This window comes from Penicillium bovifimosum (genome assembly GCF_028826915.1).
Source record: "Penicillium bovifimosum strain IBT 22155 chromosome Unknown utg000006l_segment0_segment0, whole genome shotgun sequence".
In the NCBI taxonomy this organism is placed as follows: Eukaryota; Fungi; Ascomycota; class Eurotiomycetes; order Eurotiales; family Aspergillaceae; genus Penicillium; species Penicillium bovifimosum.
In genome coordinates this window covers 1-24,484 of record NW_026622715.1, presented here as the reverse complement: position 1 = coordinate 24,484, position 24,484 = coordinate 1, and the positions used below count along the sequence as shown (strand labels likewise).

General features: G+C 50.0%; 10 protein-coding genes across 10 annotated transcripts; 7 read left to right on the top strand and 3 right to left on the bottom strand.

Annotated features, from left to right (window-relative positions):
• Nucleotides 1–709: 709 nt before the first annotated feature.
• Nucleotides 710–2,594, top strand: N7515_007632 (putative general amidase; the record flags this gene model as incomplete). The annotated part of the gene is made up of 6 exons (XM_056668376.1): nucleotides 710–997; nucleotides 1,054–1,140; nucleotides 1,232–1,384; nucleotides 1,434–2,288; nucleotides 2,337–2,421; nucleotides 2,479–2,594. The coding sequence occupies 6 exons, from the start codon at nucleotides 710–712 to the stop codon at nucleotides 2,592–2,594; spliced, it is 1,584 nt and encodes a 527-aa protein (XP_056518206.1).
• A 906-nt stretch (nucleotides 2,595–3,500) lies between these two features.
• N7515_007631 (sugar porter family MFS transporter) lies at nucleotides 3,501–5,132 on the top strand (the record flags this gene model as incomplete). The annotated part of the gene is made up of 2 exons (XM_056668375.1): nucleotides 3,501–3,711; nucleotides 3,769–5,132. 2 exons carry the CDS (start codon nucleotides 3,501–3,503, stop codon nucleotides 5,130–5,132), a joined length of 1,575 nt encoding a protein of 524 aa, XP_056518205.1.
• A 2,074-nt stretch (nucleotides 5,133–7,206) lies between these two features.
• Nucleotides 7,207–8,738, bottom strand: N7515_007630 (prolyl hydroxylase family protein; the record flags this gene model as incomplete). The annotated part of the gene is made up of 2 exons (XM_056668374.1): nucleotides 7,207–8,381; nucleotides 8,453–8,738. 2 exons carry the CDS (start codon nucleotides 8,736–8,738, stop codon nucleotides 7,207–7,209), a joined length of 1,461 nt encoding a protein of 486 aa, XP_056518204.1.
• Nucleotides 8,739–10,057: 1,319 nt separating this feature from the next.
• Nucleotides 10,058–11,607, bottom strand: N7515_007629 (IQ calmodulin-binding motif protein; the record flags this gene model as incomplete). The annotated part of the gene is made up of 5 exons (XM_056668373.1): nucleotides 10,058–10,265; nucleotides 10,316–10,461; nucleotides 10,518–11,351; nucleotides 11,406–11,480; nucleotides 11,530–11,607. The coding sequence occupies 5 exons, from the start codon at nucleotides 11,605–11,607 to the stop codon at nucleotides 10,058–10,060; spliced, it is 1,341 nt and encodes a 446-aa protein (XP_056518203.1).
• An 852-nt stretch (nucleotides 11,608–12,459) lies between these two features.
• On the top strand, nucleotides 12,460–13,035 carry N7515_007628 (S-(hydroxymethyl)glutathione synthase; the record flags this gene model as incomplete). The annotated part of the gene is made up of 1 exon (XM_056668372.1): nucleotides 12,460–13,035. The coding sequence occupies one exon, from the start codon at nucleotides 12,460–12,462 to the stop codon at nucleotides 13,033–13,035; it is 576 nt and encodes a 191-aa protein (XP_056518202.1).
• Nucleotides 13,036–13,625: 590 nt separating this feature from the next.
• Nucleotides 13,626–15,103, bottom strand: N7515_007627 (uncharacterized protein; the record flags this gene model as incomplete). Its single annotated transcript, XM_056668371.1, has 3 exons — nucleotides 13,626–14,511; nucleotides 14,573–14,984; nucleotides 15,037–15,103. 3 exons carry the CDS (start codon nucleotides 15,101–15,103, stop codon nucleotides 13,626–13,628), a joined length of 1,365 nt encoding a protein of 454 aa, XP_056518201.1.
• A 389-nt stretch (nucleotides 15,104–15,492) lies between these two features.
• Nucleotides 15,493–16,400, top strand: N7515_007626 (uncharacterized protein; the record flags this gene model as incomplete). Its single annotated transcript, XM_056668370.1, has 2 exons — nucleotides 15,493–15,896; nucleotides 15,959–16,400. The coding sequence occupies 2 exons, from the start codon at nucleotides 15,493–15,495 to the stop codon at nucleotides 16,398–16,400; spliced, it is 846 nt and encodes a 281-aa protein (XP_056518200.1).
• Nucleotides 16,401–16,700: 300 nt separating this feature from the next.
• On the top strand, nucleotides 16,701–20,381 carry N7515_007625 (uncharacterized protein; the record flags this gene model as incomplete). Its single annotated transcript, XM_056668369.1, has 10 exons — nucleotides 16,701–16,783; nucleotides 16,822–17,069; nucleotides 17,118–17,222; nucleotides 17,283–17,522; nucleotides 17,587–17,733; nucleotides 17,798–17,909; nucleotides 17,959–18,088; nucleotides 18,141–18,359; nucleotides 18,427–18,609; nucleotides 19,119–20,381. 10 exons carry the CDS (start codon nucleotides 16,701–16,703, stop codon nucleotides 20,379–20,381), a joined length of 2,730 nt encoding a protein of 909 aa, XP_056518199.1.
• A 332-nt stretch (nucleotides 20,382–20,713) lies between these two features.
• N7515_007624 (CaiB/BaiF CoA transferase family protein) lies at nucleotides 20,714–22,355 on the top strand (the record flags this gene model as incomplete). The annotated part of the gene is made up of 5 exons (XM_056668368.1): nucleotides 20,714–20,908; nucleotides 20,957–21,028; nucleotides 21,089–21,264; nucleotides 21,318–21,415; nucleotides 21,475–22,355. The coding sequence occupies 5 exons, from the start codon at nucleotides 20,714–20,716 to the stop codon at nucleotides 22,353–22,355; spliced, it is 1,422 nt and encodes a 473-aa protein (XP_056518198.1).
• Nucleotides 22,356–23,345: 990 nt separating this feature from the next.
• N7515_007623 (uncharacterized protein) lies at nucleotides 23,346–24,441 on the top strand (the record flags this gene model as incomplete). The annotated part of the gene is made up of 4 exons (XM_056668367.1): nucleotides 23,346–23,574; nucleotides 23,630–23,649; nucleotides 23,827–24,129; nucleotides 24,178–24,441. 4 exons carry the CDS (start codon nucleotides 23,346–23,348, stop codon nucleotides 24,439–24,441), a joined length of 816 nt encoding a protein of 271 aa, XP_056518197.1.
• Between the last annotated feature and the right edge of the window lie 43 nt (nucleotides 24,442–24,484).

Below are 24,484 nucleotides of genomic sequence, written 5' to 3'. Positions count from 1 at the left end.
AATGTAGTAGTAGTATCACTGCTCGACATGTATCCTCGTTACTATTTCCCGAACCTAGTCGGTGACCTCGTCGCATCCTCTGGGCGTTAACCGGTTGACCCGCTCCAGGCGCGCGGAAAAGGTGTGGAACTTAGTGGAACTTACACTTTCCCCACATATTTACTTGCCGGCTGATATGCCTCGAAGTGGAGAGCCATTGCTGACAGTTTTATGGTGGCTATCGGTCTTCTGTATTCCAACGAAAGTGATGTGTTGAGAATGACTGTTTCATGGCGGACTGGTATATTCTAATCGGTTACTGCCTCCGACAGGTAGCTAAGTAGCAGGGATCGCTGCAGGTGTTAGGCTGCGGACTTTGTCGAAACTCACATTTTGTCCCTAGATTGTCGGGCTATGGTGACGATAGATAAAAGGTAAGGTACCTGACCACTGCGTACCAGGATTATCATCTAGTGGGACGCACTAACTAACACCAAGAAAGTGGTGTCGTAGTACGAAGTCGTAGGTAGCACGATTACGGTATTTCGATTTCTTGTGCTGCCGGCAGTGCTTCCAATCGTTTCCCCGCATCTGATTGTATATAAACCCACTTCCATTTCTTCCCAGTTTCCTTCCCGCTTTTATTCCATCTCCAATTTATAGGTATTGGAACCTTCCATGCCTGACTCTCTGCTTTTTCTCTACATATAATAAGCATACGGTACTACAGATGCCATCTGAACCATGGGAAGTGCTAGTGCACAAGAAACAAGCCGAAGCTGCTGCTAAAATCCCTGCTGCATGGCGGCTTCCAGAAGAACTGACAAGCATATCCGACACATCTGGCGCGACTGTCCTAGACATCCCACGACAGTCCGGAATCTTGTCAGCGCGGCAACTCGAAATTACCGAGAAATATGATGCGACTGATCTATTAGAGAAGCTTCATTGCCAAGAGTTGTCGGCCTATGAAGTCACGGAGGCGTTTTGTATTCGCGCAGCGATTGCGCAGCAAGTGGTGTGTATCATCGACCATCCAATAGGCCCAATTGTCAAGTTCTAATGTGCTTGCAGACTCGATGTCTTACCGAAACATTTTTCGAGCGAGCACTGCAACGTGCGAAGGAACTGGATGAGACGTTGACCAAGACAGGAACACCTGTGGGGCCACTACACGGATTGCCGATTAGCTTCAAGGCAAGGATGAAGGCACTCCGAAGGAGCGACTCGGGCTGACCATTGAGATACAAAGGACTGTTTCAATATCGAAGGAATTCCTTCCACAATCGGATATACCTCGTTCATCGGGAATGGCCCTGTCAGCTCGAACTCTCCTGCTGTTCAGATCATGCTCAACCTAGGGGCCATCCCATACGTGAAGACAAACGTTCCGCAGACGATGATGGTGAGTGATTTAGAAGGCCGAGATATCTTCCAAACGCTCACGCCGATAGGCCGCTGATTCCCATAACTACGTATTCGGCCGGACCCTCAATCCTCACAGATCAAATCTGACCGCCGGGGGATCGTCTGGGGGCGAAGGGGCACTGATTGCCATGAGGGGATCAGTGCTGGGAATTGCTACAGATATCGCTGGCTCCATTCGAATTCCCGCTATCTGTAACGGGACCTACGCGTTTCGACCTTCCGCGGACCGGATCCCATATGGAGGACAAACTAGCTCCGCTCGTCAGGGGCTGGCCGGGATCAAGGCTTGTGCCGGGCCCTTGGCAACCTCAGTCAGGGATTTGGAGTTGTTCATGAGACTCACAACGAATGCGGATCCCTGGCAACTGGATTCTTCGGTGATATACTCTCCATGGCGTACCATTACCCCTAAGCCAGGTCTGCGGCTGGGAATTCTGCAGGAAGATTGTCATTTTCCATTGCATCCACCCGTTCTGCGAACCCTTACAAGCGCAAACGAGAAGCTGGTTGCGGCTGGACATGAGATGGTCTCACTCAAGACCACGCTCATTCGGGACGCATGTGCGCTGGCTTTCCGCATGTTCTCGATGGACCCAGCTCGGACCGCGTTCCAACATATTGCTGCTAGTGGAGAGCCAACCATTCCTGCACATAAGTCAACAGCTCTACCACATGATTACATGCCATTTGACTACGCACCATTGACCCTAGAGGCATTGTATGACCTTAACATGCAACGCAATCATCTGAAGGAGCAATTTCGCTCTCTTATCACTCAGGCCAAGATAGACGCCATCATTTGCCCAGGATATCAAGGCACTGCCCAACCTCACGATGTCTTTGGCTTTGTGCCTTACACCGTTCTATGGAATGTGATGGATGTAAGTATCATTCATGCCGATCATACCTCGGATACTGACTCCCCCAAGTACCCAAGCTGCATCATCCCGTATGGCAAGGCGATGAAGAGTGCCGATAAGGAATTTGTTCGGGACGTAAATTACAGACCTCCATGTAAGTAACGGAGCCCGTACCTAGCGTGTCAGTAAAGGTGCTGATGCAGATATTGAGATTTGCCGGATGTGATTGAGGGAGCACCGTGCTGCGTGCAGCTTGTTGGTAGGCACATGCATGACGAGGAGCTGCTGAACATGGCGGAGCTTGTCTCCCAGGTACTTAATCCCTGAGCCGTAGCCAAAGGGTTGGTACGATACTGCCACCAGGCGCGCCTTAGAAATGTCACAAGCTCCCCCGTTGGGTCTTAGGGCTTTAGATGTAGAGTTATGAGTTCAGTCCAAGGCCCTTTGAATCTCAAAGAAGCAAGAGGAAGCATTGCTTCGGTCCAGGCCTCGAGCCTGACATAACCTAGTAGAGACATTGGCTTCTCATATCAATTTGATAGCGCCCGTGCAAGTTTAAACTTTTGAAAACACTATGCGAACCGTAAATCCTTTTTCCGGGGTAGAGATTCAGAGCTAAATTCTCGGCTTAACCTATCAGGATTCATTTTTTTTATATTATCTTTTTCGCTGATGAATGTCGCACAAGTTCACAGCCTTGGAAGCTTCAGGTTAACTAACTAGTGTAGTTAGTTAACTAACCTTAGTTATGTTATGTTGTTAGTCAGTCGGTCGAAGATCGGCTTATCTTTGGCCCCTGTCCGGGCCTTAAAGAAAACTCTGATCCACAGTGGCGCTGTGGCACAACAAGCGTGCTCAGGAACCTTCACACAAAAAGTTTGTTTGATGTATAGTTACGCTTTAGGGTTTATGCCATGCATTGTCCTTGTATGAGATGAATGTGTTCCCCAACATAATATACCGTCAACATGAGACGGCCGCGATTTACTACAACATATAGACCGTGATCGACAATTCGAAGATCAGTTCAAGTGGCAAAGGCCCACAATATGGAGACCCATGGACTACCGACTACCCTCAGTCCCTCACGATCTACCTGACCACTTACCATGTAAACCTAGTGTAAAAAAGTATCTGCCACCGCCTTGAGGTCAACGGGCTGTTCTCGGAAAATAGTTTCTTTCTTGACTTTGTTTCTGTGGGCTTTTGAAGGAGTGTCGTCAAGAACTCAAGATGGGTTTGAAGCCGTATTTTGGCCTTCGAGGCAATGCCCTTGTCCGCGCCGCTGTTTGGCTGGTCGTGTATCCATGCTTCACTTGCTATGGTTACAACATGAGCGTGGCTGGTGGCCTGTTAACGCTCGATTCATTCAACGCTCAATTTCCCCGCATGGATACAATCCATACCGTTGGAGCTCTCAATAAAGAAAACTCCCAATTGCAAGGTTGGTCAATCGCCAACTCAAAACTTTTGCTTTTGGGCTGATCAGGGTTCCCAATAGGTACTGTCATCGCCCTCTATACCGTCGGTGGTATTTTCGGCTCCCTATCGTGCATCTATCTCGGCGATCTCTGGGGCCGACGGAAAGTGATTTTCATCACGAGCTTCATCTCAATCATCGGGGCCATTCTCATGGCGACCTCTTTCGATTTTGCCCAGTTCATCGTCGCAAGACTGGTTCTCGGGCTAGGCGTCGGTGGATGCATCGCGACGGTCCCTGTCTGGCAATCGGAGATCTCCCCTGCGGATAAGCGAGGATCCAGTGTTGTGACTGACGGCATCTTTCTTGGTGTTGGTGTAACACTCGCCCTCTGGATCGAGTTAGGCTTCTATTTCGTCAAGGATAACTCCGTCTCTTGGCGATTCCCTCTCGCCTTTCAGATCGTCATGTCAGCCACTGCACTCATTTTCATCACCAGCATGCCGGAATCGCCTCGTTGGCTCATCAAAACCGGGCAAGTGGAGGAAGGACGCAGAGTGCTTGCAGCATTGCTCAATGTCGACGAGGATTCAGGAATCATCAACGATAACGTGCTTAGCATCGAGACATCACTTGCCCAGTGCTCGGGTTCTTGGACCAAACTGTTCAAAAATGGCAAACAACGGCTGTTCCATCGCGCATATCTTGCCGCGACAGGCCAGATGTTCCAGCAAATGTGCGGTGTGAATCTGATCACCTACTACGCGACCACTATTTTCGAGCAGTACCTTGGAATGGACGCTGTGAGATCTCGAGTTCTCGCTGCTGCGATGACTCTCATGCAATGCCTCGGTGGATACTTGGCTTACTATACCATTGACCGTCTTGGTCGCCGACCTCTGATGTTATGGAGTGCCGGCGCTATGACAGTCTGTATGGCAGGCCTTGCTGGCACGACTTCGCCTTCCGCGGCCAACAATACAGGGGCTCTCGCGATGGCCGTTGTCTTCCTATACGTCTTCCAATTCATCTTCACTGTTGGCTTCTCCGGCCTCACCTTCCTCTACGCTGCGGAAATGGCTCCCCTTGAGGTTCGCGCGGCAGTGAATGCGATATCGACTGCCACCGTGTGGAGCTTTACCTTCTTGATTGCCCAAGTCACCCCTGTTGGCTTCTCCACGATCGGTAACCGTTACTACATCATCTTCGCTGTCATAAACGCCGTGATCGTGCCCAGCGTATACTTCTTCTTTCCCGAGACCAAGGGTCGATCACTGGAGGAAATCGACGAGATTTTCGCTCAATCCAAGACCATCTTTGACCCGCCTCGTGTGGCTCGGGCCATGCAACGGCAATTGAGATCTGGGAACAAATCTCACCCCGAAGGGGGTGATGTCACTAGCTCCGATGAAGATGTCAGCGAAGAGGTCAAAGTTAAGGAGTAACCGAACTCGCAGACTGGATTCGCAGAGCTCGGAGTGCTGGACAGACTTCCATCACACGAACTCCGGACTCCAACGGTAAATATGTCGCCGACAAAAATGTGACAAAAACTGCAGATATGATACCTACTTCTGTAAATATTTCCCACTTTTGCTCGCGGGCTTCTTTCCTGTCACATGGGTAACTTCCATGGTGTTTATATAGTTATAGCCCGAAGAAAATACCTATCAGCAAACATTTTCTGTCCAGTTGTCAGTATCCTTCACGCCAACTGGTAAGCCCTCCGCCAACTGGTAAGCCCTCTGCCAACTGGCAAGGCTTAATCCTACAAATTGCCCCAATAATCAGAATAATCTCAATGCGACACGTGCCGCGTTTGATCTGATTCTGGTGCCCCTGCATGGCAAAATGTATCAATCAACCGCTAAGGCTGGTTCACAAACCGAGGATTTTCACACGTGCGCAGCTGACACAGTACCGAAAGCGTCCAGTGTACCCATTACCGCCGACACTATTATGATGTAGTCAATGAACATACAGGGAGTTATGGCCAGATCAAGAGACCGAAGCAGCATACGACGGAAAGCCACAGGTCGAGAAGCACCACAGTGCAAATGAACGTGCTACGGAATGATGATAAGATGAGGTATTGTTCTGCTCCTTGCCTTTTCATGTCCAGGTTGTGAAATAGTAGCTGTATGTAACCTCTGGAGACTTTCCCGGCCGAACACATCGTTGGATAGTATCATCTAAGGTTCCTTGTAGCATAAGTGAGTGAGCACATGGGCAGGAAGATGGTAATCCGCCCTCTTCCGGGCCCGACAGTGCCGTTCTGCTGGCGCTGCTTATCAAGATCATTCCCCCGTCTGCAGTCATACCTATATACAATTAGGTGCATTTGGGGCTGGAAGGCTACCTAGCGGTGCTCGATTACAATTTGCTATAGACTCCTAGGTACCGTTGAGGCTAACCTAAGTACCTTCTGGATGGCTTCTACGCTGGGTTTGCCTCCTATACAAAGACAACTATGAAATAGTTTGGGATTTTTTTGATATCAATCAGGAAGCTATTCGGAAGCTTCAAATGTTCCATTGTGCAATTGGTCAAGGCGTATGTTGTACTGAGCCCATATGCCACCTGGGCAGGTTGATTTACTTATGACATCCCTCGCTGCAGTTGCAGCCAAGAAGATCGCACTCTGAGATTTTTCCAGTGAGTAATCATGAAATATTTGATAAGAAGCTTGACTCACTGCCTTTTCCACAGAAGGGGTTGGGCTTAGATCCATCTGCGCATAGCTTTAAGCATATTTCGGTTCCTAAAGCATCTGTGGAGCAGTGTCTCTTTACTCCAGTGCAGCAGTTTGCCATAGTTAGATGCGCTGTTGCAAGGAACAGGAAGCAAAGTATGGCGATTCTGGGTATGGTAATCCTGAAAGACATCTCGAAAAGGATAACGGCGGGAACTAGGGAGAGATCTTGGTTAGTACAGAGCTTCATTCGTGGTGCTAAAGCCATCGATGTACCGTATCGGTAGTGAGGAAGCTGGTATAGGATGGATGAGTTGTTCCTATCTAGGTATAGGCTGCGCACGTAGTTTTCTGCAGTTCCGAGGAAGTCGATGTTCAGTCGTTCAAGACGGGATAAACCATAGGTTTCTGATACATGCGGCAGTCTCCCTCCCTTTATATACCCTCCCATCCCCCCCGGCTGCGTCTTAGATACCTTGAATGCATAGCCCTCTAGGGATATGATGTATGGCATCACCGGGGGTTCAAAGAATGCCAAATTCCAAGATCAGCAGTCACCGCAACAAGCATAACCAAGGCTTTCAATATCGTCAACCCCGTGTACCGGTGAACAATCACGGTAGTATAGCAAGATAGGGTACATAATGAAGGGATTTCCAACCATACGACAATGTATAATGATGTCCTTTGATAATGGTGCTTTTGTATGAACCAAGCTGGAAAACTGTCTATCAGGAGCTCGTTCAGTCATTATATGCCACCTCAGACACAACCCTTCCAAAGGATGTCACTGAAGATCGCGCGGGTTCTGCATTATCATAATCATATCATCCATCTTCAGAGGGGTTCACGTCATACTCTACGTCGGTCCGTATGATATATTTTGCCCCCTTCCTCACCCCTGTCCCCTCATGCAACAAAGCGCCATTGGACTCCCCATGTGGGAATATTGCGACAGCTCCCATCACAGGTTGCACCGGATATCCATTGAGAGTCCCCTCCCGCACAGCTGGCACGAAAAATGTTGTCTCTCCCCCCTCAAATTCATCATTGAGGTAGAGGAGAAAGGTGTACATGGAGCTCTGCATCTTCTCTTCAGGCGAGGAGTCGTACACGTATGTGTCATCGGGGAGAATACCGGATGGTGGCCACGCTCCATCAATGTGACACCGATATTCGGCGCCAGGAACATACCTGTACACACGGAAGCGGCGATTGATACCTCGGACGAGGCGTCCGTTGATCGACGGCGGCACATAAGGGGATATCCGCGCCCAGAGCATGTCATGGAAGGTAGTGTCGATGATCCAGTAGAAGTTGTGGGCGAGGATGCTCACGTCTCCATCTTCGCGAAGGGGCGCATCGGGTACAAAATTGACGGATTCACCGGCAGCGATGATCGCCTTGCACTCAGAGGCGGAGAGCACATTTAGGGCAAGACCAAGACCAGGAACAGCAGGATGTGGATGATATGTGATTGTGGGGCCGACGGGAGCCAGCGGAACGGCATTCGGTACGGTAGTGTAGAGGATGGCGGGGTGGTGATTGGGAGGCTTGCGAAGGGGTCCAGGAGTTTCTTCGATGACCCGCAGGGCAGATGGATCCTTAGGCGCAAGGGCCAAGATAGATTTGTCCAAGACCGAGGCGTATACCGGAAGAGGCGTAGTTGGAGGACGGAGATCCCAGATGGCCTGGAACGCAATTGGGGTCGTTGCATCGATGGCATTAGGATTGATGTCAATTGGCGTGCTGACACGTAATATGGCGTCGAGAACGCCGAAGATTTCTAGGTCCTTGGCACTGGGCTTGGGTAAAACTTGGTCCTGGGATTTGGGCCGCGTCGAGAGGCCACTGACAACGTCCAGATCTCGCACCCAGCGACACAATGCTCCGATTTTGGGTTGTTCCCCTCTGATTCTCATCTCCGCGAGCAGGATCTTCGCTTCCATGTACTTCCCATCCGTCAATGCACCCGTGATTCGTGCTGTCAAGTTGGCGCCCTCTGTAGATTATTAGTCATAGTTCGTTCTGTTTGATTTTTTCCGTTTCAGCCGGAATAACGCAGCAGCATACCAGCCGTGTTGACACCTGTAGTGCATGTCTGGCGGAAGTCATACACTGCGACTCGAAGGTCCTTGCAGGCTTTCGACTTGGTCAGGCCGGGGTACTCGGCAAGCGCGGTAAGCGTCTCGATAGTGATATCGAGATCCTCGTCTGAAACGACCGCATTGAGATGTGTGGATTCGACAGTTTTGCCATCGGGAGGCGGTGTTATCAAAGTCGAGGCTGCCTTGGGGAGTTTTTGCGGAAGGTCGGCTTGCGCAGCGCGCTTACGCTTTGCGGCCTTGGATTTTGCCATGGCTATATAAAAAGAGTGTGCGATCTGATGATTCCGTGCATTTGATTGAGGGTGAAAAGAGACAGGCCCGGAAGACCTCGCCCGCGGGCTCTGTGTTATGTCATCAATTGCCACCGGAGCAAAAGTCCTGAGGTTGCGATGGTTGACATCGTTGTTACTTTGTTGATTATTGATCGTTCTATAAGAGAGACCAGTGATGCGAGATTCGAGACTCTTCGCCTTCCCTGAAGTTCACATCATGGTCAATAGTGATAAGCCCCCGGCTGGCGGATTTGAGGCAACCGTTTCTGCCTTTCGTGGCCTCAGGCGACGAACGAGTCACCCATTTCCAGGAGCAACTTGGCGACAACGCAGGAATAGCATCGAATATCATTTGCTGTTGACGCTACGAAACTAGTTGCATGGGGAAAATAGGAAGAAGAAACTGATCCATGAACTATGGAAAGCAGGCTGTATTTAAGCCTGCATAAACAAAGAGGACAAACAATGGATGAGAGCCTCAGGCGGCAAACACAGAGGCACATGGAAAGACATCCTATGTATGTCAGTCAACATTTGCTCCTGCAGCCATTCTACCGAGGAGCAGTGGAGTACGACCAAGCTTACCTTGACTCTTAGTTTCAAAGTTAGATTCCAGAAGATGATAATCTTGACGGTAACATTGGATTTCATTCTCTCTAATAGGTCATATCTGCAGGGTATCATCGGCAGCTGATGATAAAGACGACAGACTAGCTCTTCTGGCCCAGATCAGACTTCTCCATAATCAACGGGACTGGATGCTTGGTTATTTCTGCGCCTAACGCTTTCGTAGATGACTTTCACCAAGGTATGCAGGCGATCTCACTTCAACTGCTCCGCGTACTCATGCGAACAGCCAGCCCTGGATCGGGAACTCATAACGCAGTCATAGCGGCGTTCGGACCCTTGAAATAGATACATTTGCCGGCGTATCTATACGGCCTCAATGGAAGCCGATAATCCGACATCTCTAAATCATCACAGCTGAAGTTTGTGACTTGGATTCGATTTTTCGGAGATAAAGATATTTGCGGCAAGGGTAGGAGAGTGGTATTTCGGGTTCTTCATTAGATGCGGAGCCCTCCGAAGATTGGAAGACCGCATATCGACGTTGTCATCTCTGTCCAATGCAATCATCGCAGCCTGGTAGAATGGAACTCATTCGCTGACGATGTGTCGGAATATAGATGTGCCAGAGAGCATCGTTATGATGGGTGAGTTCAGTTATTCCAAAAGGGTTATGGTCGAATGGAATCGATGTTCAGGACTGGATTCATGTGGCATAGGAGTCTCAAAGATCATTCTGTTAATTTGTGAAGCTTGCCTTTGGATTCGTTGACCTTCTCATGCAGAGCACGTGCCTTTCGTTTGGCCTTGGTATATCCTTCAACGCCAGCGAGCATGATATAAGATTTGCTCATCGAGACACGAGACATATCAACACCCTGTTGCTGAAGGGAGTGATGGAATGCTCGAAAGTTCGCAGTTGAAGGACGGTAATGGCCACTATCAAGGTCAGCACTGATTGGAAGTTGAATGAGGCCTCCAGAAACTACCTCAAAGGTGCCAGGCTCCGGAGCTGGCCATGTTTGATTTTGATCATTCCTGCCGCTGCAATTCGGGCACCTCGCAGGAAAGATGAATGTTGGAAGGCACCTGATCTCTTTATCCCGATGTACAAACGAAAAGACGTATCTGCGACCTAGCAGGGGTCAGCTTACCTGACCTTCAACGAAAGCATGCCTAGAGCTAACTCACGAACAGCCACGTGTCTTCTTTCTTGGAAGACTTGCCCAAAAGTCGTTTACATGCAGCAACAGGGCTGGGATGCATCACCTTTCGCATCGTCTTCGCAGCCCTGTACTCCTCATCGGTGAACGGTTCGGGGCTTCGGCTTCTTGACAGAACACTTTGAATGTTCTCTGTTGCAGATGATGATGATGCTGGCGATGGAGGCGATGGAGACGACGGAGACGATGGTAAATCAGAGGTGGATTTTGGTTTGGTCATAGATGAGTTGCCATTGTACTCAGGTGCATCGTCCCCAATAGGCACAATTCCCCGAAGGCTATCTTTGAAATGCGCAGTACTCGTCCAGACTGGCTCGTTGTTCTTGGCCCACCTGAAGTGCCCACTTTCGTCAACCATTACAAGGTAATTCTGTCGTTCCTCGCGAGTGAGATAGCGGACTTGTTCTCTTTCCAATTTTTCTCGTGGACATTGTGGTATCTCCACATCTTTGCCCTCGCCAAAGTCCAACCAAAAAAAGAAATTCTCCTTTGACGCTGAGTCTCGCCAATAGGCGTGATAAGCGCGCAAGTTACTGCCATGACGGTGTTTGAGATCGACCATCTCTAGAAAGTATTGCAGATCCATCATCTTTGCAGTCGCCCCGCATGCCGTCTCTTTATTTGGCTCTGATCGGTTCCCCGGAGAGAGCGCAGGTTCCGAAACAAGATCGTCTCCGCCGGCACGTCTGGCGACACTCACCGCACGTTGCCAGTTGCGTCGAGCTTGGTTAAAGCCATCTTCACCGGGTGCTATGTGTGGCTTGGGACTTTGGAGTTGGTGCCACTGAGCTTCTTTGAAAGCCTAGGTAGAGAACACGAATTAGACTTTGACTCGCCTAGGGGCTTTTCTTCATACCTCAACCCATCGGGTGGAAGCAGTCAATTCCAGTCCTTGCAGTTCTCGTCGCGTCCGATGACCACGATAAATTCTCTAATCCCCTTAGCGGTGATCAATATATCAGGGGCATGATTTTCTGTACCTGAACCGTTCGCGCGGCGCGTTCTCTGTCCATGACGTCATCCGACGACGTGGTTGAAGTTGCCGGGATTCCCGTCATTTTGGATGTTAAAAGGAGGCCAAGAAATAGAATCAGAATTATTTCAATTAAAGGTTCCCTCAACTTAAAGAGAAGTCAAGAAGAGAGATGCAGAGGCCTGAATAAACGTTGAAGTCAACCTGAACCGAAAAACCAGGGCAGGCCCCGCGTGAATGCGTGAATTCCTAGGTCAGGTGACGGTAGGTCACAGGTGCTTCCGCCTCGACATGTTGAACTCTGACATGTGGCAATCTCGTCCCTCTTCCATCTCTAAAATCTTCGACTTCAAGTTGACCAGGGGGTCCGGCTCGTTTCCGTGTTATCTATATCCATCTTGGGATTGACGTGATGTGCCAAGCACGTATTTTAACACCCATTCCCCCGCGCGAGGTTTCCAAAAACGAATTTATCCACCAAGATTGGAGATATCGGCAGCCCCTCATGGATATTGCTCTTCACTTCTTCGCTTTGAACTGCTAATCTGACAGACCGGCATAGGATCCGAGTCTACCAGGCACATTGCACCAGGGGCTAAGACGGGAAATCATTTCCGCATTCAGCTCTAATATCCACAATAAGCACTGCGGCCACAATGTTCTGCCGAGATTCTGCCGAGATCGATGTACATCGTGTAAGTTCTCGGGGAGCGCCCCGAAGCTGCCCGGCATGGAGTCACATATCGAGCGACGAGCCGATCATGGTGGATGATACCCCTCACGAATAGATGATACCATATGAGGGGATCTCAAATGATCCGAAGCTTTGAACCTCCATAAATGGCACGCTTGCCTTGAGATATAGCCTGGTATCATCGATTCTGATCCTGCAATTCAGCTTGACTATACTACATCACTTGACTTCACAGCCCTCACCATGGCTCCCTCTCTACACCCTCTCGTTGACAATGGTATCACCCCAGGCTCCAGTAGCTTCGCTGGCGGGAAGCTTCGTTGCCATTGCGCATCGGACAAGGTGGAAGTTACTCTGAGTAGCAATGTCGCCCACAATCATGCCTGTGGCTGCTCAAAATGCTGGAAGCCAACCGGCTCGCTCTTTTCCATCGTCGGCGTTGTTCCTCGTGATGCCGTCTCCGTGACCGCAAATGCATCCAAACTCTCTATTGTTGACAAAGAAGCGACCATCCAACGAAACGCCTGCAAGGACTGCGGTGTTCACCTCTTCGGCCGTATCGAGAAGGACCACCCCTTCAAGGGACTCGACTTTGTGCACGTCGAACTATCCGACGAGCAGGGCTGGCAGGAACCGCAATTCGCAGCGTTTGTCTCGTCCATCATTGAACAAGGCACCCACCCCAACCAAATGGACGATGTAAGGGCCAAATTCAAGTCCGTTGGACTGCAAACCTACGACGTTCTGTCCCCACCGCTGATGGATCTGATTTCGACGTTCACAGCCCAGAAGGCTGGTCACATATTCTCCAACCTGTGATTTGACTGTCTAACAGCTGGCTTCACGTGAGGAAGATGACTGCTATTATTGTTGTCGGAGCGATGTGCTTGTGGGGGTTATGTTCCTGACAAATCATGAATGGGAACGGTGCATAAAGAGTGACAATCATTAAGACCATGTTCAGAAGCTAAAGGTTCTGCTAAAGTTAGTACAATCTATGATGCGACCAGCAATCTTACAGCGTATACTGTCTCCCTGTGTAGTTGCATCAGCATATTGGTTTAGTTTGTGGACGTGTAGCGCCGCGCCAACTATAATCAAGATGCCGGAAACGCAGTGAAGTGTGAGGAATGGAGGCACAAGTATATTGGAATCCTTAAGTAGGTTGGTATGGTTGCCGAGGTCAGGGTCATTAGTTATGCTGAAGTTCTTGTCATCGTCGAGTGGTTCCATTTTCCCGATGATGCCCTGCATCCACCAGAATGGTGGCCTTCCGTTGATTTTATCTGGTTGTGCTAACATACTTCTACCGAAACTTCTAAGGTGTTTTGAGTAACGAGCTATTCATTGTCCAATCTGGTTCTTTCGACGAAACGGCAAGTATTGCCCCGGATTAATCCTCTTTGCAGTTATATGCGTGCTCTAAGCTTCTCTGCAGTGTCTTGAAGCGGATAGTCGTGCTTTGTTTTGCTGCGGACACGCTCACCATCCTCAGGTGTGATATACCGAGCTTCCACGGCCGGGTTGTATCCGAGACCAGAAAGCTTCTTGATCTCCTCATCGGGAACCGCCTGACTGACCTGGCCATCGGCTCGCTTATAGATAGTGACCACCACTGCACCCCCCAATCCCAGGTTGTGTTGCAAAGCGACATCAATACCTGGCACCAGACGATTGTTTGCCCAACCGCGGAGTTGCCAGGTAAGCTCTGCACACTGAGCTAGCCCAGTGGCACCCAGAGGGTGGCCCTTGGAAATCAATCCGCCAGATGGGTTGACGACTAGGCCACGGCCTCCGTAGGTGATATCCCCCCGGCGGACCATTTCGTGTGCCTTTCCAGGCTCCGAAAATCCCAGTGCGTCAAGCAGGAGAAGCTCATTGGTGGAAAAGCAGTCGTGAAGCTCGCACACCTTGATGTCTCTCGGGCCAACGCCGGCCTCTTTCATCGCCAGCTGGGCAGCTTTGCGGGACATGTTGAACCCCACGAGATCGATTGCGCTGCGGGAATAGACCTCGGGGCCATCGGTCAGCAGTTGTTGGCCGGCCATGACAATGGCCTGAGACTTGAGATGAGGACGAGCGTCCAAGAAGCGCTGCGATACAATGACGGCCGCGGCGGCTCCATCACTGGTCGGGGAGCACTGCAGCTTGGTGAGTGGTCCATAAATCTGGGTCTTGGGATCCATGATCTGGTCGAGCGAGAATGCTGTTCGGAATTGGGCATACGGGTTTCGCTGTGAGTGTTCGTGCGAGACGCGAGCAATTTCGGCGAGATCTTCGGCTTTGGCGCCATACCTGTTCATCTGCTCAGCACAATGAAGAGGGGAGAGTGGGAGACGAGTCAGGGAAATCCTACTTTTCCATGTATTCTTGCCCGGCATTTCCAAAGTATTGTGCATTGCGGGGGCTTGCGTGTTTTCCGTAAGTCTCCTCCATCATCGTGGTCGATGGGCCCAATGGACTTGGGCGATCATCCCAAACGCTCTTGATTGACCCCGGGCGCATCTGTTCAAACCCGACGACGAGCACACAGTCCGCCTGCCCGCCCTTGACTAGGTTCCGTGCCAGATGCAGACCAGTTGACCCGGTCGCGCAGGCATTGTTGGTGTTATAAATTGGAATGCCGGTCATTCCTAATTGATACATGATCCGTTGACCAGCAGTGGTGTCACCATAGCAATAGCAGGCCACGGCGGCCTGTACATCGTCGTAGGTGATGTGTGCATCAGTCAATGCCTTGACGGCTGCCTCATATCCCAGTTCGGGGTCTAAAATGAAAACAGTGAGATTCAGATCCACGACTTTGGAGGAATATCTCACATTCACGAGTGCGACGGGGTTTTAGGAACTGGGTCATGCCCACCCCCAAAACATATGATTGTGCCATGATTGCGATGTGATGAAAGAAGAAACTGGAGGTCTTAGGAGTTTCTTACTTCCCTTGCGGATATATAATCATCAGATATTATCCTCTACGCCCCCGGTTCGTATACACAGTATAGCCGAACTTCCGAGGCACGTTCAACCCCCCCCCTCTCAATGCTTTCTTCCACAGCATGAAGCCGACTTAAAATGACCTTGGGATTTCCCAATCTTGGAAGCTCTATTCTACTCGGATTATTCCAATTTACAGAATTGCAGTCTATCGTTCTCGTTCACTCCGAGCCTCGTTTCGTTCTTTCCATTTACCTCGGACTTGACCAATCCAGAATCTAACTACTGCCACCCACCTCCTTCATATCATTTATATTTCTTGACATTCCTGAAAGAGATATCATGTCAGATACTCTTCAGTCACAGCCACCACCCACAAATGTGTTCAAGTTATCCTTTCCCCAGCCGAAAGTCCTACTGGTGACGATCGACCGTGAGAAACAACGAAATTCATTGCCCGCCGAGGCTCATTGGGAGGGTCATAGCTTATTCTCCTGGTTTGACGATGAACCCAGTTTGCTGGTGGCTATAGTCACTGGAGCCGGCGACAAAGCATTCTGCGCCGGCCAGGATTTGACCGAACAGGCTTCTTCTCGCCTGGGTCCCAAGACTCCGGCCCAAGTCGCAGTGATGAACCATCCGCCGTCAGGGTTCATGGGATTGAGCCAGCGCAGAGGTAGAAAGCCCGTGATCGCCGCTGTAAATGGGTTTGCACTAGGGGGAGGCTTCGAGATCTGCTTGAATTGGTAGGTCCAGCATCGGGGCGATCGTGAGTGCTACGTGCTCGAGCTTATTCTTTCGTCTCTAGTGATATCGTAGTCGCCTCCCCCCAGGCTGTATTTGGACTTCCCGAGGTTGCAGTCGGACTATATGCTGCGGCCGGAGGACTGCCTAGGTTGATGCGGATTGTTGGTCTGCAACTCGCATCGGAGATTGCTATGACCGGCCGCAAATTGACAGCCCAAGAAGCCCTGGACTATCGGCTTATCAACCGAATTTCTCAGAGCCCACAATCGGTAGTTGATGAATGTCTCATCCTAGCGAGCCAGATTACAAGTTTCTCTCCTGACGGTATCATCGTTACACGCCAGGGATTGCGCGAGGCATGGGACAATCCCAGCGTCGAGCACGCCACTGCACGAATTCGTCATGAATATGTGAACCGCCTGGTTGCGGGTGAGAATTTCAAGATTGGAGTTGAGGCTTTTGCCAACAAGACAAAGCCCAAATGGGGCCCTTCTCGTCTATGAGGTTGGCGTTTTCAATGTGTCTCGTTTGGTGATCCGCCGGAACAGCGAATGTATTTCAGAACGATTTTTACTGTGTAGGCAATCTAAGTCCTACAGTGTTAATAGAGATTTTGCCACATGTGCTAGGAACATAAAGATCCCCGCAGATATAGACCGTGTGGGGGAGCTCGGGCCGAGGGTCGTTGTAAACGTGCTCCCTCTTGTAGGTTTATTCCTCATTTCTTTACATTCTTTATTAGCATCGAACATCCCTCGCTCTTTCTTTCCTAATAATCTACCTCCTTTCTCTAGCTCAACATAATGCAGCCTGTCATTGTCGGGGTTGCCGACATTAAGAATCGATCACTCGCCGTTGAAGATGCCAAGGAACCTGCTACCTTGATGTTAGAAGCCATCCAAGCCCTATCAACGATGCATGCAGCTCAGCTGAGACTGCACAGATCCTCCGAGATCATATCGATAGTCTGAGCGTTGTACAGACTTGGACCTGGCCCTATCAAAATCTGCCGGGCTTGTTGTCTCAATGGCTCGGAGTGAATCCCAAACACCAAACATGTACCGAGCATGGGGGTAACCAACCTGCCAAGCTCCTCGATGAGGCTGCTCTGCGGATTACACGCGGCGAAGCAACTGTAGCGGTGATTACGGGGGGTGAAGCGCTTGCTTCTTGTGAGTGGAGATAGTTGATTGACTTGGGCCTCGTTGACGAGTGTATAGTGGCTTCATGTGTCAAGCATGGCAAGATGCCACCTCCGGGTTGGTCATCCCCAGCTCAAAATGTCACGGATGTTTTCTCTCCAACCAACAGAGAGCTGAGGAAGGGTATGTGTGCACCATGCAAATAGTGGACACTGTGAATGATGACTCTAAACCCGTTCCTAGATATCGCAGGGCTACATTCCGTGGGGTCACCAATCCATGTATATCCACTGTATGAGAATGGATTCCGGGCCCACCGTGAACAGTCACTCCAGGAAAATCATGACGAGTCGGCTGCCCTTTACGGCTACTTCAGTAAAGTCGCATCACGAAATCCATACGCCTGGAACTATGGCGTCGAGGCCGAGACCACCACTTCGATTGGCACCATATCGAAGAAAAATCGCATGGTCTGCTCACCATGTGTGTTTCGGACTTCCGGCATTTTGATCAGTAATTCATCCAAGCTGACGCATACTTATGACAGATCCTCTTCTGATGAATGCTTTCAACACTGTCAATCTGTCTGCAGCTTGCATCGTAACGACTACCGAGCTCGCTAGGCGACTTCAGATACCCGAGGACAAGTGGATCTACCCCCTCGGTGGTGCTGGTTCCAAGGAGCGTGAGAATTGTATGTTTACAAACATTATATTCCAAACCTAGCGAGACAACCTACTAACATGGACGTCTCCCAGTCTGGGAACGACCCAACTTCTTCCAGAGTACGGCGATATCCAAGGCTTTGGACACATGTCTGAGCGTTAGCCAACTTACATCCAAGGAGATTGACCTCTATGATTTCTACTCGTATGAACCCTGGCCTGAGAACTGCGATTTCCAACTGACCTCCTTCCAGATGTTTCCCAATTGTGCCAAAACTGGCGTGCCATCACCTAGGCATTTCGATCAGAGAGCCCCAGAAGCCAATTACCCTGCTGGGTGGTCTCACCTCCTTCGGTGGTGCTGGTAACAACTACTCCATGCATGTACGAGCCCTACAACTTGCTCTAGCAACCAACTACTCACCTGAAATTCCAGGCTATCACTGAAATGACCCGCCGTCTACGCCAAGGCTCCAGTCGCAATGGACTTATCCTTGCCAACGGTGGTGTTTTATCTTACCAGCATGCAATCTGCATGTCCTCCTCACCCCCAAAGGAGGGGACACCTTATCCCGATAGTGAAGTTCTAGGAAGAGGCGAATTAGATCCGATTCCGCCAGTCGACTTTGAAGCAGAGGGGCCGGCAAAAATCGAGGTCAGTGGCAGTCGTCATCTGTCGCATGTTCCCAAAATATCCTGCCAGGAAAGCTAACTATGAACAGACGTATACCGTTGAATTCAAACGAGATGGGACTCCATTGCGAGCTTACATCGTAGGCAGGTTGACTGATACTAATCACCGATTCCTGGCAAATGAGGGCGACAAGTCGACTCTCCTACGCTTGGCTTCATCCCATGAGGAACCGATAGGGAAACTTGGTACTGTCATTGCTGATCCCTCGGGGGTAAAGGGCCAGAGAAGGAACTTGTTCTCGTTGCATAGCGCGTCCAGGCTGTAGTTGAATTGGAACGGTAATATTCATAATCGATGACAAACTTATGTCCGAAATGAGCTTCAGCAAGCAGTCCATCCGATTCTTGTAGGGACTCAATTTTGGGAATTCATTGTAGATAGAAGAGGTTAGCTATTGCCCGTCTCTGGAGTCTACGGTGATGTCGTTTTTCCTTTACCTTCCTCTGGCTCTGACGCAAAATATCTATTCGGCTTCTTAACTTATTTCTCCAAAACACGACGTACACGACGTGGTCAAGTTGGGGAAGATCGACAATGACTCCAACTCGCCTCCGTGTTCCCCGCACTTCCCCTCTCCATCTCGAATGAACAAAATGAACTATATAACTTGTTAATGATTCAATGGTTTGGAAACCATTTGTATATTTCACTCTGTTAGGATGGCACTTCTGACCGTAAGACGCTCCTCCAATGTGACATGGCTCATCTAACCTCATTCAGTTGGCGCGACCCCAATTGCTCAGGACTCTCCGACCAAGGGCGTATCGTCTTGGTTCACGATCGTTATACGGGCGGGCGACCGAGTTTCTTCAAAATCATGACCCCGATCTATCCGAATCTCAGCGAATGGTGCGACAAGAAATTGCCAAGATATGTTCGGATTTTCCAGATAATTATTGGGCCAAGGTGGACGAGACGCACCAGTTTCCGACCGAACTGTATGAGGCGTTGGCATCCCAGGGCTGGCTGGGCATTTGCTTGCCACAACGATATGGAGGTTCTGAGCTGGGAATTTCAGAAGCCGCAGTGATGATGCAGACCATTGCAGAGTCCGGGGGAGGGATGACTGGTGCATCTTCTATCCATATGAACATCTTTGGTCTTGAGCCAGTTGCCAAGTTTGGGACCGACGAACAGAAAGAACGATGGCTCACTCCGCTCATTGCTGGTCGCCATAGGGCATGTTTTGGGGTCACGGAGCCCAATACGGGCTTGGATACGTTGCAGTTGCAGGCCACAGCGCGTCGATCTGGCACTGGCTACGTATTATCCGGGCAAAAGATCTGGATTTCGACGGCGCAGAGAGCGGACAAGATTCTGATTCTCGTGCGTACGACACCACGCGACCGAGTGAAAAAGCCGTCCCAGGGTCTTTCACTTTTCTACACTGATCTACAGGTTCCTCAGGTCCAAATCACCGAGATCCCCAAAATGGGCCGCGCGGCCGTGGATACCAACTCCCTGTTCTTCGATGATTGGCATGTCCCGGAGGTGGACCGGGTGGGACAAGAAGATGAAGGATTCAGGATGATTCTCCACGGGATGAATGCAGAGAGAATTCTGATCGGCGCAGAGGCACTCGGACTCGGCTTTGCAGCGCTGCGTCGTGCAGCCTTATATGCCAACGAGCGGCAGGTATTTGGGCGACCGATCGGGCAGAATCAAGGGATCCAACATCCTCTGGCCGATAGCTGGATGAAACTGGAAGCAGCGCGTATGATGATCTATCAGGCGGCTCGGCTTTATGATCAAGGCTATACTGATGGTGAATATGCTAACGCTGGCAAATATCTGGCTGCCGAGGCTGCCTTCGAAGCCTGTGAGCGAGCCATTTTGGCCCATGGAGGGATGGGATATGCGAAGGAATATCATGTCGAACGGTATCTTCGAGAGGTCTTCATTCCTCGCATTGCCCCGGTTAGTCGAGAGATGATTCTAAACTACGTAGGAGAGCGAGTGCTGGGTCTTCCCAGGTCTTACTGAATCGTATCTGCGCAATTCTGTATCTATAGTTCGAGCTAGAATGGAATGCTTCAGCGAACACCCATAAGTATCCCAGTTTATTTAGGCCACCAACCTAGGCCACCGAAGGTCAGCCTGGAGTAAAGTCAGTACCTAAAGTCCGTAAGGTCAGTAAGGTCAGTAAGCAAACCAAGATTCGGTTAATTTCGGTCTTTCCCGTCGGTTCTGCCTGAATATATCAACTCGGCTTCTTAAGCGGGGATGTCGATCGTCGAAATCCATCCAGTTCAGCTTCCACCTTAACTACATCGTCAAGCATTAGACACCTCTAAGGTACACTAATTAAAGCAGCCATGGCTGTCGGAAAGATGTCCAATGCATATATCGCTATACAGAATGCCACCCAAGTGATGAAATATCGCAGACTCTTCCCCTCACCTTCGAAATATCTCAACAATCGACTGCATTTTAATTGCAATCATACGGCTGCGCACCAAAATACTCCTTTGGAGGGAGTTCGCATTCTAGATCTCACGCGAGTCCTTGCAGTAGGTTGGTGGTTTCGATGTTAAGTGATCAACACTGATACACCCCAGGGTCCTTTCTGTACACAAATCCTAGCCGACTATGGGGCTGACGTTCTCAAAATTGAAAACCCGCGAGGAGGTGTATGTTGCCAAATATCCTCTTACACTCCCAGACTGGATCGGGCACTCACCCAAGCACAGGATGACACTCGTCTATGGAGGACAGGAGGAGAGGACCATCTATGGAAATCAACGGACGCAGATATGTCTGCATACTTTTGTGCGGTCAACCGGAATAAGGAGTCCATTACTTTGAATCTTAAAGAGGAGAAAGGACAAGAGATTCTGTTTCGGCTGGTCAAAAGCGCCGATGTTGTGTCAGTTGCCCTACTCACTGAAGCCACCACCTGTGCTAAACCTTGGGACACAGTGTTGATAATTTTGTCCAGGGGAAGATGGATGAAATGGGAATTGGATATCAGAAGCTCCGAGAAGTCAATCCTTCGATCATACATGCCAGCGTTTCTGGTCTGTCCTCGACCATCGTCAATAATCTGCAGGTAGATCTTATCGCTAATTTGAGATAGGATACGGCGCTGGTGGCCCATATTCCCGCCGTGCAGGGTACGATGCCATAGCTGCTGCTGAGGCAGGCATGCTGCACATCACTGGTGAGCGCGATGGAGCCCCGACACGACCTGGTCTGGGTCTCACGGATATGAGTACCGGGCTCTATCTCCATGGGGCCATTCTCGCTGCCCTGTATGCTCGAAAGAATACAGGCCAAGGGCAAAAGATTGACGCATCTTTATTTGAGAGTCAGGTGTCTTTGCTCTCTAACGTCGCAATGTCGTGGTTGAATGCCGGTGAACATGCGCATCGTTGGGGCACGGAGCATCCAAGCATTGTCCCATACCAAGCCTTTAAAACTAAAGACGGCTATTTAGTGCTGGGAGCCACAAATAACCGGCAGTTTCAGATACTCTGTCAGTTGTTAGAGCACTTGGAATTGGCGAGAGACCCGCGCTTTGTTGATAACAGCTCCCGTGTCCTGAATCGGGCGGAACTGAAAGGGATATTGGAGCCGATAATCCGCGCAAAGCCAACCAAAGACTGGCTGGCTGTCTTGGAGGGCAGTGGAATGCCATATGGGCCCATTAACACGATAGAAGAAGTGTTCTCCCACCCACAAACTGCAGCCAGACATATGGTGCACACTCTTCCGCACGAACCATCAGTCTCAGGGCAGATCAAAGTCCTAGGTCTGTTTTTGACTAGATATGCCGCCGACATACCCATAAAGCCATATGCTAATTATCAAACAGGATTTCCGGTCAAATTCAGTGAGACTCAGCCTCGAATCCGACGAGCGCCGCCGAGTTTGGGGGCACATACCAACTCTACGCTCGAAGACATGGGATATTCACCAAAAGAGATCGCGGCGATGCGGGAACAGGGCATTGTGTGATGGGCACCTGGCCTTAGGATAATCTAGCCCAAATTCTTATGCAAAGAGGTCTCACGGTGTCGAGTGTCGAAAGTTGCATTAGCTCATGAAGATCTTGAAGATCTCTCGTCAGCTCAACCTTGGGTTGACATTTTCCATAGTCAGCCATACCAGCCCGGAATACTTGTGGACAGAGTTATATCAGTCATCATTGAAGAATGAATAGATTACATAGCATAGAGGTACGTGGCTGCCCAGGACCACCTGCAGCACTTGAAGCTGACCGATCGGCTTACAGGCAGGTGGGGAGTTGGACCAGTTAGTTAGGCACTTGCCATAGCTAGTATGATCAGAGCAAACAACACTAAAATGGAACAGAATCCAAGTTGAACCTCTACAGTCTAATGTTGTGTCCGGAGTTGGCGGGGCTGAAGTGACCAAGTACATTCGGTGTGGCTAGCTGGCATGTACTTGGAGAGCTGACACCCTACGCACAACGAACCCCATACACCCCAATTCACGCTAACTGTCATGCAGCCCAAATCGAAATCTCGCAATATAACTGGATGATCCGCACGTCTGGGAGTTCGTAACTCCCCAAATGGTTGGGACGGTGGCTGCATCAATCCAATAGTAGAAATTCTGAAGTTGACCGCATCGAGGGGTAGTTGGCAACGAATATCAGACGTTTTCTTGGTCGCGAATAACTTCCGTCTCAAGGAAGGCTAACATGGTTTGGGGAAATCGTTCGTCATTTGTGAAGACAACAACTTCGCCTTGGGAGGAGGCTTACATGCAATGTGACAGGACTGCATTCAATTTGAAAAACGTGCCTATGCTGTTCCCCTTGAACACCGTGTTCTTGAAATCGTATAAGAAGCCCCTTCAATCCAGGACTTCTGACTGAACACCCCAGACTAGGTTCGAATGCACCTCTTCGGTCGACTGAGAAAACGATCTTCCAAACGAAGCATTGCTAGTATTGCTCCGGCACTTCAGCCAGCGAGCAAGATGACATCCGAAGCTATCGAGTACCAGTATTATCAAATTAAAGCCCGATTCCCGGACACAGATTCCAGTCCCGACGATGGCATTAACCGCAGGGTTTTTGTCCGACAGGAAATCGATGAATGGAGCGGCAAGAAGTCGAACAAAAGGCAGGTCGACCTTTTCATCCTGGCTCTGGACAAGTTTCAGAAGTTGGATCCCAAAGAAAGACTCTCCTACTTTCAAGTCGCTGGTATGTGTCGATTGATTATCTATCATCTCACCAAGGTTGACTCCCATTTTAATAGGTATCCATGGACAACCCTTTGTACGATGGGATGATCCGAGCCCGAGCCCATGAAGAGCGGCTACTGCTTTCACTCCCATGTGATATTCCCTATCTGGCACCGGCCGTATGTCCTTCTGTTTGAGGTTAGTGGACTGTGGTCTTTGATACGTTATGCGACATCTTCGGTGAAACTGTGAAAGTACTGATTCACCTCAGCAAGTCGTGTATGACATTATGATCCAGGAGGTCATCCCCCAATTCCCGGAGGATCATCAGGCCTCCTGGCGTCAACATGCCGAGTCGTGGCGCCTGCCCTTCTGGGACTGGGCACGAAAGGGCCGTGTTCCCGACCTGGCGAAATACCCCACTATCACTGTTCCTAGGCCCGAGGGGGGCTCGATGCGAATTGACAATCCCTTGTTCCAGTTCCGCATGCCGACAGACAGGCCAATGCGGAGTGAGGGGGTGGGAACCGAGAATACATGGGAGAATGACTCTGAGCAGGAAGATTATAAGAACGTAAGCATATGCATTGGTACGACGGCGATAAAATGCTCACCTGAATAGTTTGGCAATGCGATAGGTACCAGCCGTTGGCCAGACGAAGAGGACCAAAACCCGACTAGCGAGGGTTGGCGACATGGTGTTGTCAACAATCGTAAAGTCGCCGATGCCTTTAATGCCCACGAGGGGTATAATGACAAGAATCATGGTCCTGCCGCTGAGATGGTTTTTCGACTGCTCACTGTTCCTATGGACTACACCACATTTGCAAGCACTAATCCAACTTCGAAAGATCAGAATGTTGAGGGCTTAGGGCTTAGGGCTTAGGGCTTAGGGCTTAGGGCTTAGGGCTTAGGGCTTAGGGCTTAGG